This window comes from Calypte anna, chromosome 2 (assembly GCF_003957555.1).
Source record: "Calypte anna isolate BGI_N300 chromosome 2, bCalAnn1_v1.p, whole genome shotgun sequence".
NCBI lineage: Eukaryota > Metazoa > Chordata > Aves > Apodiformes > Trochilidae > Calypte > Calypte anna.
In genome coordinates this window covers 79,288,650-79,301,479 of record NC_044245.1, presented here as the reverse complement: position 1 = coordinate 79,301,479, position 12,830 = coordinate 79,288,650, and the positions used below count along the sequence as shown (strand labels likewise).

The window sequence follows — 12,830 nt, the reverse complement described above, 5'->3', positions numbered from 1 at the left end:
GGCCTCACAAGATACAGGGTTTCTGGAGAAGGAGTGGCTGCAGCAGTAGCATGCTGAGTTATGTTTTTTTGCTACCCAAGGGCAACCTGTGAATGCATTGTCCATGGGATGGTATTAGAGGAGTGGGTACTGAGCCAGCCTTTTAGAAAACAATTCCTTGATAACTGAGGAAAGCACTCAACTTCACGTTGAAGAATTTACATGTCTGTATTTACTTTATCTACCACCTTCAAGATTTTATAAACTTCACTCAAAATTTCTTTTAGTCTTCCTCTTTCTAAACTGAAGAGCTGCAGCCTTTTCCATAGTTCCTCATAAAGAAATCATTTCACCCCTTGATTGCTGTAGTTGCCTTTTCCTATGCCTTTTCAAACTCCATTATGTCTGTCTGTCTTGAGACCAGAACATCCCCCATTGCTCAAGATCAAGATGCCTACACAATGTAGGGTAATAAATAACAAGTCCAGGATCTCATTCCTGATGTGTAACTGCAGAAATTAGGTTTGAGATCAGCATCGTGTAGGAATGTGCTGGATTATTTTTCCCAGATGTATTATCTTACATGTATCTATGTTGAAGATCATCTGACACTTTTTAACCAGCCAGTTAGTTTTGTGGGATCATTCAAGTTCCTTGCCATCAGAATAGTATTTGATGACATGGGGAAAGTCAGTGTCACCCTCAACACAATCAACACAAAATAGTAAGTACTTAAATTCACAGTTAATTTTTTTTAGGAGTTTACTTCCTGGACAATTCTAATAACAGTTTTTGAAAAAAACTGGGGGTATGGGAGGTTTCTCCACAGACTTTTAAAAACAGTAATTTCCAAAGGAACCCAGTATACTCAAAATGAGTGTGTATCATTGTCCAGCCATCTAGTTTCCTCAGATAAGTGGTACCGCTGCTCTTTACCATTGTGCATGCTTAGTTCACTACTAGGTCCTTTCTGCTGAAAAATCTAGCAGCACAGCTAAGCTGGCAGAGGTCATAGGCTTGCACAACAGGAGGCTGGTCTTCCCATCTGTATAAATTCACTGAAGTAAACTATCAGCATCACTCTTTTTCTCATGTGAAATTCAAAGTGCTTTTCCCCAGAGCCACTGACTCAGATTTGTGAACAGGGCCAGGTGTCAGTGATAAAACCAGGATATTAAGTAGTTATTCTCCTGCATTAAGAAAGGCACAGATCAAAGACACTTCCATATTGGCCATATAAACTCTTTTAAAACTGTCCATCTCTTGGGGTCCCTGCACTATGCTACACTATTCCTTCAGAGGGGGAAATGGCTAGGATATTTGTGATGATCTGGCTGGAGCATGAATTAGGTACCTCTGTGTAAGGTTGCCCAGTGGCTCTCAGCCACAGATTGAAAAGCTGAAAGCTCTCCAGCTAATGCATTATTTTCTTTCAGTGATCTCATGTTTTAAGCATGATTTCCTTCATCTTAGATTCTCCCATGGCATCAGTAAATTCCACATTCAAAGAAGATTTTAATTCCTTGGTGAGTGACAAGCTGGAATGGTGATTTGAGTCCTAATCCTTCTCTTGAGTGGTGAATGGTGCATCTCATCATTAGTGCATCAGACAGATGCTATCGAAGGTATCATGGGAATAGCAAATAGCAGCATCTGAGCCAGCTGGAAAATTCCAAGGCTCAAGCTGGTCTCCTGGTCTCCACTTCAGTCCCTCAGTCTGCAAGGATTTTTGGTGAACCTTCTTTGTCTTCCTGCTACTGGTATAGCATGGTGGACTCTACATTAACTTGCCCTGTGGACCCAGAGGTTTTGTTTCCTCTATAGAGGGTAAAAGACAGAAGTGAGCCTGCCCCTTTAATTTTGTCGCAAGCTATCTGTGTCTCTCAGAACAAAACAAAAACAAAAACACAAAACAACTGAGCAAAGTTCAAGTTAAACCAGTTAGGTGAGCAAAACAGGGAAAGCCTGGGACAATGGTAAACATTCACTCTGTTCAAGCTGAAGGGATCACCTAACCTTGCACTTCTAACCTGCCCTGAGCTGCTAGCTGCTGCAGGCAGCTGCTCACAGTGACAGTTCCACTGATGGGGAGGGTGACAGCAGCTCACTGCTCTCTGAAGCAGCATCACAGAGCTCCACAAAGTACAGTGTGTGCAAATACGTACCTCAACGTGGAGCCCCCTCTCACCCCCCTTTCCAATTCCAAACACCAGTGCCTGAAAATTACCTTCTATTTTTTCCTCAGAGGAGTCAGAGGAAGCAATAACATTTCATCTCACATTGTTGTTTTAGTGAAGGACATGGGTTTTTTTTTTACTTGTGGTTAGCCTGAGGTATCTGAGGTATATTGGCAACTTCCTTAATTTTCTAAGGATTCTGGAATAAAAAAAGAAAGAACCTTTAAGAAATCTTCAAAAATCTGTAAACTCAGCACCTGGAAGAAAAACTGAAGAACAGTTTAATAGTACAATTGGAATAGTTTTCAGTCCCCTTAACAAATAACATTATCATAGCCTTGCTGAAGTTCATGGCAAACTACCAACCCACTTGCAAAATTTCCTCACCAGCTCTTAATATAGGAGTGGGAGGAAGGGAAGGAAATGTTTTGCCACAGGTGCCACCATCTGCTCCATGATCTGAAAGGAAAACTTTGTTTTGGAGCTTTACTAACCCATTCCACCCTCCACTTTCTGAAATTAAGCATTCTATTATTTTCTGGAGGTTTTATATACTCCAGTGCCAAAGATGAGAAACAGACAAATGAGTAAAATGTGCTGAGGAAGGTTCCTGGAGGAATAAAGAGGAGTCAGACACCAGATTCCCATCATTTTCCCCCTGGGAGCTCTGCAACAAAGTACTCTTTCTGGGTCTACCTTTATTTTTTATTATCTTAAATGAAATGAAGCTAGCTTGTTTTGTGTGCCTGTGACAAATCTGATTCCCTGGAAAATGGCACCCTCTGTAAACCTTTCTAGGGGCTAAGCTACTGCCCACTGTGGTAAAACACATTGAAATGTCATTAGCTACAGGAACAAAGTCTGATTTCACTAAAACCTAGGCTAGGTAGGCAACTACAGACCTAGATAACAAGTTGAGTATGCCTGTGGACATGGCCACAGTGGGTTACAATAAGGCCATCAGATGGGCTGGAGCTGAATCTATAGGTGTAGTCACCTCTACCATGTTTTCCATCAGTTCCCCAAGCTGATGTCTATCACTTACAACTTCTGGTCATTCTTCTGGCCCTGAAGCTTCAGTAATCCAGAGTAGCAATCATTTGACTTCTAGAGCCTTTTCCAAAGAACAAAAACTCAAAATACCCCTACAAGACCTAGCAGAACCAAAGGTGGCAGCTGACTAACTCCAGTGCAGTTGAGGAGGAAGAACTGCTCAGATGCTTCCAAAATACTTGTGCTAGAGAGCAGAAATCCAGACCTGGAGTTCAGCTTCCAAGAAAGAATACAGTGGTATATATTAAAATTGTGGTTTAGAATGCTCTTTGATATAAGGGACCTCAATCTTCTTGTAAAGAGGAGATTATCAACAGAGGACAGGATATTCACTCTTTCTCTTCAGGACTCTGATCTCCACCATGTCCGTCGTCCCATCTATCTCCAGTTCCTGAGGTTTTCCTCTGGGATACTTCTTCCACTTAAATCCAAACAACTTTCTTCACTCAGCCATCAAGGATTCCTTGGATGCAGCCCATGAGCTTTCCTCAGTGTAACACTTTCTTGATGACCAAAATCCCACTCGGTTTACAAAAGGTGAGATTAGGACTCTTATAGGTTCTCCCAAATGTACCACAGGATTGTCCTTGATAGGATCTCAGCTCAACATACCCTCAGGGTTACACTCACTCCATCCCTCAGGCCTCCTGCTCTCCTGCATCTCAGTTATGTCTGACATGTCCTTAATCCAATTCTCTCCTGTAGCCTCTGACAACCCCAGCACAAGCGGTTCAGGCTTTCTGTGTGCTGACCGGCCGGCCAGCAGCCTAAATAACACCAAGAGCCAACAAATCCACACCACCCTATTTTGCTCAGTGCAGCAGTGTGTCTCCTCTGTGCCATCCAGATTTTCTAGAAATGTAGAAGAAGCAATTAGCACTGAGGAATTAACTTTTTTGTTGTTGTTTTATTTTGTTTTAATTTATTAAAGGAATGGACAAAACATCACAATGCCCAGGGGAACAAAAGCACCTGCAAGAAGTCCCCTGATCATCCCTACACTCATCTGCTATGTCTACCCTGGTGTTTTTCCAGCAGCTCATTTACCTTATATCAAGGATGCTAAGTGTGGTTAAATGGAACATTACAAACCTATGTCTGACCTATACACATATATGTCAGTGCTCTCTGGAACACAGGACATTCTCAAATCAAGGTTTGAGAATATGTGTGTGTGTGCTTTTCAGTAAATGTTAACATGTACAAAATTCTGAGTTTTCCAGCTATATTTCTGCAAAAGCAAATACATAATGAAATGCAATACCTGTCCTACAGCAATTCTCCATGGATAGTTAATTTTTACAAAATACTGTTCAGTTTCACAGCCTTACCCTGTCTCAGGAGAAATTTCTCAAACTTAGCCCAATTGCTTGAAACATCTGATTATTCACATAATAAAACCAAGCTGGAATGGTTTGCCAGCCAAGATACTACCTTCCAAGAAACCAAGGCTCTTTTGTTTAAAATCCAAGTGAGGCAATAGCTTTAAGGAATTCAGTTTCATCACCTCTGTCTGTTCTTATAGCAACCCTCATAAACTGGGCAGGAATCCACAACTGGGAACTGAATTCACACTTTACAGACCTGAAGCACACCCTGACACTGCTTTCTTCTGGTAAGGTTTGTGTGTGTCCCTCCCGTTACCCCAGAGCTGGACAGGCACACTGCCTGCACCAGTGAATGGAGGTGTCTGCAATTCCTGTCTCATGTGAATCTCTCTCTCCTCTATATTGAGTCCAGAAACATGTCAAGGACTGGCAGGATGCATGGAAGTCACTGCCCAGCCCTTCCCTCTGTCTGGAGGTCACCAGGAAGCTGCCTAAGGGCAGGATCATGGAACTTCTCATCTCCCAAGTGGAAAGACTGTTTTAACCAGCATGGCTTTCTTGGGCCAGCTAGAACCACTAAGAACAGGTAGGTTCATCTCTCCTGAAATGAAGCAGCAAGGAGATGAGAACATGATGTGCAGTGCCCAAACCTGACAACAGCACTAAGTGCAGAGCAGGGGAATGAGCCACAGAGAAAGGGAACGAGCCACAGAGCAAGCGAAGCTTTTGCACTTTTACCTCAGAGATCTGCATGAAATCTTTTTGAAAGCCATGAGAACTTCTGTAATATCAACTTAGTGTGGTGCAGGAAGAACTACTTTCTCATGGCAAATACACAGTGCATTGGACACAGAGGAAGGGGAAGGAGTGACACAAAGAAAAGGTTTGAGGTGAAAGGATGACTGAGTATGTGAGACCTGAGGTGGAAGTTCAAAGACGTTCACTCTGTTCAAGCAATCTGAAGGGATCACTTAACCTTGCACTTCTAACCTGTCCTGAGCTGCTAGCTAGTTTACCCCAAAGCTGAAAATCTTGTAGATGAAAATCTCATAGCTCAAGAGCTCTAAACTCTGCTTTTAGGAGAGCATTTCTCAAGTGTGGTCAGAGTTTCAGTGACTTTTTAAGCATATTGATATGACTAAAAAAAAGAAATTAAACTTTTAGATTCTATTAAATAGGCCAGATAAGATTCTAATATTTTTTAGGTACACAAGATCTAATTTAAAAATCTTTTTTATGTTCGCAGCTTGCAGCATTTGAAAAGCTACTGCAAGAGTTCTACAAAATATTTTATGATTTTAAGAATATTTAAATCAACATGTCTATATTATTTTATTATTTCTTAAAGCAATTGATTTATTTTGTGGACATTTATTTATGCTAGAGATATTTATTTAGCCAGTTGATCATATCCTTTCTTCCTTCCTCAATAAAAGGTTTATCTTGAGGATTGATATCTTCTCTTTTGCGATGTACAAACCCATGTGTCTGTCCGGGGTAAATTTTAACTTCATGATCAACTTTACAGTTTTCTTTTAGCTTTTGCTCCAGCAGGGTGACCTGTAAAACAGAATGTTCCATGTTAGCTCAGTACCGAGTTAACACATTACGTATTTCCAGTCTTCAAATTTTCCTGTTTTTTTACTTTTCTGGGAGGCAGACACAGTGTGTCTTTGCCGTGTTTTCTCTTCTATGCATTTCTGTTACTGCACTTTCTTTATTTAACTGCAAAAAAAAAAAAGCATATGGGTTACTGTAATAATACCTATAAAGGCAAAACCACTTTTTGTGGAGTGTCATGAGAAGGCTAGCACATACTCATCACTGTACAAGTTGCTGGTGATAGACCTCACAGAATTAAAAAAAAAAAGAGTGGCAAGGTTTTGAATTTATTTGAAGTTGAGGGAGGAGAGGTGCATATTGGCAGTTCAAAGCCCTTGAAAAGTATTGGCACTTTTGGCAGGAAAATGGAAGCCAACACCAGTCAACGCAAGTATGTCTTCCTCTTTGATTCGCTTGGTAGATAACAATCTTTCTCCAGTTATTCTGCACCTGTGCTCCCCACAAAGGCTACTGACAAAGTACCAGAAAGGAGAAGCTCTGCAGGAGAGTAAGGAAGGAGAAGAAGGAAAAGGACAATCACAGGATTTTTTCATTCTCCTGCAACTAGTGATTCCCCTGGTATAAGTGGTGGCTTTCTGCTGTTTTTATGCACCCTCAGTTTGATTAAAGAGTGTCCTCCATCTTAAACTTAAAAAAAGTCTTCCTTTGGATTCTTGTACTTTTTCTCCTAAGAACTCTCAGATATATATATAATCCATACTTTGGAGCAGAAACAGAAAACTTTTTTTTAATGTCACTGTGAAACTTTCAGATTTGGGGATAAAAACCAATTTGTGTGGAACTACTGTGAAGGCTAGTGAAAGGAAGAAAAGTGCAAATTATTTTCCTGCTTTCTCATAATTAAATTTCAGTTCACAAAAGAAGCATGAATAACATGAATAAGAAAAATATCTCTGATGGTAAATTCACCTGTTCCAATGGGATGATATCATCCTTTTCACCAAAAATGAAGAAGGTGGGATGAAGCAAACTGTAGCTGTCCTCAAAGAACTTGATCACTCCTAGGGAAGAAAGAGGCATATACAATGAATAATGATACTTAAAGTGGTTAAATTCCTACTAAAGCTATGCAGCCAAAATAAAAGACATTCTGACCACTTGAAGCTGGTCAGCTTGTAAGGGATTAAACACATGCTTCTTAAAAATCCCTTTTTTGTGAGATCTTCCTGTGATAACAGATGTCATTATAGATGAAAGGCCATCTCTGTTTGAAAAAGTCAGAGAAAAATTATTACATTTGCCCCATTCTTGTGATTTTTTTGCACCTGCTTCTGGCTTCTGTCCAAGACCTGGTCCTGTGAAAGCTGAACACTTCAGAGCTGCTTGCCTCTAGCCTGGCATGGCCATTTTTAATATAATTGTAAATATTCTTCCTACCAGACACATGGTTAGGATTTCAGTACACATACATCTATACTGATATAAATTCATAACAAATTGGTATTGTAATTTTTACTATTCAAATGTATTTTAATTTAAAGTAACAGTAAAACTAGCTACTAACCTGGACACTCTTTTGATTGTTAAAATTGTTGCTACAGAAAAGGAAAAAAAAATCACAAGTAGCATCATTGACTTGGCTCAGCTGATCAGAAAATCAGTGAAGAAAAATAGTACCCATAAACTTTCTGGAAACTTCCATTCACCATAAGTGAATATAAACATCTCTGGATTATTCAGTAGTACAGAGTTTTATAACAAAAATATTAAAGGTAGTATAAGTGCTTTAAGAATGGAAGTATGAGCATGCAAGGGTTAAAATAGTTTTTAAATTATTCTTATTAGCAACAAGGAGCCACTGCTGGGAGTCATATCGAGGAATAAATGTTCATGTCATTACCTGAAGGTCTGCAGCCTGTGCAGCCCCCAGCACAGATGACTCGTTGTCAAAAGACCCTGCACTCTAACAGGAAACCAGCAGAACACTTGTAGCCTATCACTCCTGCCATGTCTTCCCCTGTTAGCCCAACAGGGCAGTAGAGTACAGACCTGTGTCAAACAAGTTTTCCAAACAATGAAAACCAGACAGTGGGAAGAAACTTTCCTCCAAGACTTATGCAGAATGAAGTAAATACGATACTGTGGCAAAGATCTCATTTACCTCATGGTAACTGCTGGCTCCTAAAAGATGTAAAAGTTGTGCCCAGAAACCATTTTGGCATCCCCAGACAAGAGGAACCTGAGCCATAGTGGGGCATTGGCATTTGGTGTCCCTTGCATGCTACATTCCACAGAAGCAATTTTGGCCATGCCACTTGAAGACATAGATTTTTCTGGTTATGATTAAGGGGAAAAATGTGAGTGTGCAAAATCAAATTGCTTAAAGATTTTGTAGAATAAAATCACCTTCTTCTATAAGATATCTCACTGGATTTTGTTACAGTAATATTCCTACAGAATAAGTTTCTGCCCTGGTCATGTCTGCTCAAAAGATAATAGACAGTTAAGCCTTACCATAGAGGGACACTCCTGCCTTTAAATGAGGGTTTTTCAGCATCAGATGATGTACTGCTGCTCCACCCCAGCAAAACCCAATGGCACCGGTCTTCTTTGCACCACATTGTTCACTTAGGTACTTCAGGGTGACATCAACTTCTCTGAGACACATAGATGAAAGTGAATTAAGGTTCTATCTCTATTCCCCAGGCCTCCAAGTTGGCTGCTGCTCAGACTGGCTGAGCATCAGTCTGCTTGTAGGGGACAGAGAGTGACTGTCTTTTCATCGCTCCTGGTTTTTCTTTTCCTTCACTTATCAAACTGACTTTACCTCAGTCCATGAGTTTTCTTGCTTTTGTTCCTCCTATTCTCTTCCCTGTTCCTGCTGGGGGGAGTGGGTGAGCAGCACTATGGATGCCTGGCTGCTGGCTGGGGTAAACCCACAACTCTAATTTACTATTCCTCTTTTCTAAAATAAAAGAGAAACTCCGGGGGGTGACACGAAGGAGAAAATCAGTCTTCCTAGATCACTGTTACTAAAAAGAAGTCCAATTAACTGCACAAATGGAAATAGCTCTCTTATAGGTTAATGCAGATAAAAGTTTGAGGCGCAGAGCCAGACAAGAGCATCCCATTATCACTTGTGAGTCTAGGTAAACTATCTCTCACTGCGAAAACGGATATATTCAAAGCTCTACTTTTCTCCAAAAAGCACCCCTCACATAACCATGAGCTTGATCAGCCAGCTGCATGAAATTTCTGTCTGTGGACATTCAGCTATATGTGAGCCATTGATACTTAAGATCTAATCCTGCATCTTTACTGAAGCAAAAATTCCTACAAAAGCAGAATGTTCACTCTCTGGGCAAGGAGCAATGGTTGTACTTGTCTATTTTGCTGGCATTTCGGGTTTTCCGCCACTCATCAAAAGTCGCCCAGTCATTAGAAGGTTTCCAAGCTTCTTGTCCCACAAAAAAATCTGGGCAGATGGCTCTGCAAGAAAAATGAAAACCTCTTATGCCCATGCAATAATATTGAGAAAGGATTAAAGAGAAGTCCAGGTATACTACACAAGAAATTAATTTTGTTGAATACCCATAGAATTTAAGCTACATCAAAGCAAAACACAAACAACCCTGTTATTTTTCTATGCTTAATAAGGAAATTTAGCATAACTTACAGATAGGTTTTGTCCTGTTAAAATTAATTAATTAATTAGTTAATTAGTCAAATTTTTCACTGCAAGTGAAAATCCTTAGTGGTTTCCTACCATTTACATGACGCATACATTTGGGCTAAAAGCAATGCTACTCCAGTAATACAGGAAAGAGGCTACTCAGTATGTTTTTCACCTATCTGAGAACTTGTTTCTTTCTTTGGCAGAAGCTGGCACATTTCACCTTCATGGAATGACTTTCAGGAAAAAACAGGAAACTCTTTAGTGAACCATGTAAGTGAAGCCTATGAAATTATTTGTGTTTATGTGGTTTACATTAAAAAGAAGAAAAAACAAAAAGAAAGAAAAAAGAAAAAGAGGAAGTAGTTTGTTCGACAAACTTTCTTATGAAAAAGACTCTTTGAGCACAGAGGTATTTCTTACACGTATCCATTAGCTGCAAGCATATCAGTCATGTATCTGGTGTTTGGGAGTTGCCATCCAAATATATCATGAATCACAATCACAGCTTTGCCTGTGCTGGCAGGTGGTTTGCAAACATACGCCTTGATGTGTTCAATTTGTATTTCCTGGCCACGGCCTCCATAGTCAAACCTGTCTCCAATATCACAAGGGCAGGGCCTCGACTCATTAGCCATACGTGACACTAAAGAATAAAAAATACCCAGGTGTGAGAATCCCAGCATACCATACCAAAAAAGACCAAAATTCAGCAGCATTGGAGGTTATCTAATTTTTGAATCGTAATAGTAGTATTGTGAACATGTTGATGACCTTTAGATCTGAAATGCAACATTAGCCAATAAGCCCACAGAAGATTTTTTGATACGTGATCAAAATTACATCTAATTAGAGTTATTGACCTTGCAAAATCTCCAGTGGGGCACCTGGTAGGTAATTAGGGCTTCTGTGCCCTACATTGAAAATAAAGTTAAGATCAACAAGCCAGGCAACCATCACAAGTTATTTAAACAGAGACCAAGCCAATTCTTTCACTCTTCATCTTGTGTCTACCCTTAGGATATTACTTCAGCATTTTGAATGAGAAAAAAATAATTTAAAAACCCCAACAAACAAAAAAAAAAACCCCACACAGCTACTATGTAAAAAGATACAATTACACTTAGATTAATAGTGCTATTTTCCCCCAGAGACTTAAAATATTCCATAGCTGACCTTTTCAATATAAGAATTATTTTTTAAAACCATCAGATATCCCAGAGTGTTGAAGGAGAACACTTAGGGAAGGTGCCAATAAAAATAAGCCAGTGAAAGCTAGAGTATAAAATCATGTGTCTAAATATTAAATAAGGAATGCACTCAAACCTCAAAAAAGGAAAAAAGAAAACTGAACCTAAGGAAAACATCCTTAATTGAGCCAAATGTTTTGTGAGCAGTAACAGTAGGGCATGCCTAGTTCTTTACAAAACTATTGCTTAAAAAAAAATAAACAACTATTTCACAAAGGTCAAAAAATGCCTGTTGAAACTAACAGAAATGTATGTAGTTCATTGGTCTCAAGTTAATGATTTTATGCAGCTAAACTTACGTTAAGCAGCGGGGTGAACTGACTTCAGATTGTGGAAAAATTACTCTAGTAACATTTGAATATGCACAGATTGTTTAAAAACATGGAAAGAATCCAGATCAATCTTTAATAACCTGACTATAGATAAGTTGTGTAGAGTAAAAAAAAATTGCTAGTTAAGAAACATGGGTATTCAAACTTTACTATGCCAAATATATTCACAGAAAGAAATAGGAGAAAGCAGGTTACTGAACAGCCCCTGAGCTGGTGTAACATACAAGGGTGTGGCACTAAAGAAGCAGCTCTAGTATGAAAAAAAAAAAAAACCAAACAAATAATAATCCTACAGCTGGAAGATTTGCACTGGATTTGCAGACTTTAAAATTGAAAATATACCCAGCAGTATCAGCAGGGCTAGGATTGCAGGTCTGGGGAGATTTCATTTTCACAGATCAGTTGAAGAAAAGCTGTATTTTATTTGAAAGCTGTAGTAACTCTGGGCACACATTTATACTAATTGTCTACTTTTTTTTTTAAATAAGCCAAACCAACACATAGGTGGGTTGTTTTTTTCCACGAGTAGTCTCGCACATAGGACTTTAATTTAAAATAAGTCTAGCAGGAAAAATGAATTTATATAATTATAAATTATAATTATTTATATAATTTATATAATTATAGTTATAAATTAATAAATATAAGACAAAATGAAGTTTAACTATGTAATGGAAAGAGCTGATAACTAATTTTCGATCCACAATATTTCCTTTTGATTAGACAAATATAACAAAACCAGCAACTGAATATTAAACATATTTTGAAACCCTAGAAATAAAAACACATTGCCCTTACTAGTCCTTATATCCTTAAAAGCTTTTATTGCAAGTATTTCACATTACCCGATAAAATGTGAAGCAAAATGTAAAACATGAACTATTTAAAGATGCAAACAGAGCAGCTGAGGAAAAGAGCTGCAGACACAAGCCTGCAAGGGTTAGTGATGGCTTATATGGTTTGTAAACCATATCGATTTGTCAGTCAGGGAAATCAAAACGTTTAGGTGTTTCTACATTTGCTATAGTATGCATTACATGCAAATAGTATCTTCTTCCATTTCTGAGGTGCCAGGAAAAGGCACGGAAGTTTAGAAAATCCCAAGAACCCCCAGACATACCTTCAGCACAACGAGAGTGTGCAGCGCAGCCGATGCGAGTCACAAGGCTGATCACGTTGCCACTGGATGTGATCCCAGAAGGAAGTGCTAAGTCAGAAAAACGAACGGAGTGGGCACAAGGATCAGGTTCCTTTAAATAAAAGCTATGCAAGTTACTTCCTGTATCGCTCAGCATCACGGGCACGGAGTTGAAAGTTCATTCTTTTGGAAGCCCTTGATTTTACTGCCGGTGTAAGCAGAGAGTGCTGTTGTGAGGGGTACTGCTACAGCCGAGTGCCAGACCTGGCTTTTAACTCACACAAAATTGGTATTAAGCATAAAATGGTATTAAGCATTACAGGTCCTTTCTTTTCAG

At 39.2% G+C, this 12,830-nt stretch overlaps 1 protein-coding gene across 1 annotated transcript; it reads right to left on the bottom strand.

Annotated features, from left to right (window-relative positions):
* Positions 1-5,816: 5,816 nt before the first annotated feature.
* On the bottom strand, positions 5,817-12,615 carry LOC103526289 (carboxymethylenebutenolidase homolog). Its single transcript, XM_030444942.1, has 6 exons — positions 12,476-12,615; positions 10,197-10,419; positions 9,482-9,589; positions 8,615-8,757; positions 7,070-7,161; positions 5,817-6,097 (listed from the first exon to the last, which is right to left on the bottom strand). The coding sequence occupies exons 2-6, from the start codon at positions 10,409-10,411 to the stop codon at positions 5,918-5,920; spliced, it is 738 nt and encodes a 245-aa protein (XP_030300802.1). The 5' UTR covers positions 10,412-10,419; positions 12,476-12,615; the 3' UTR covers positions 5,817-5,917.
* Positions 12,616-12,830: the final 215 nt, after the last annotated feature.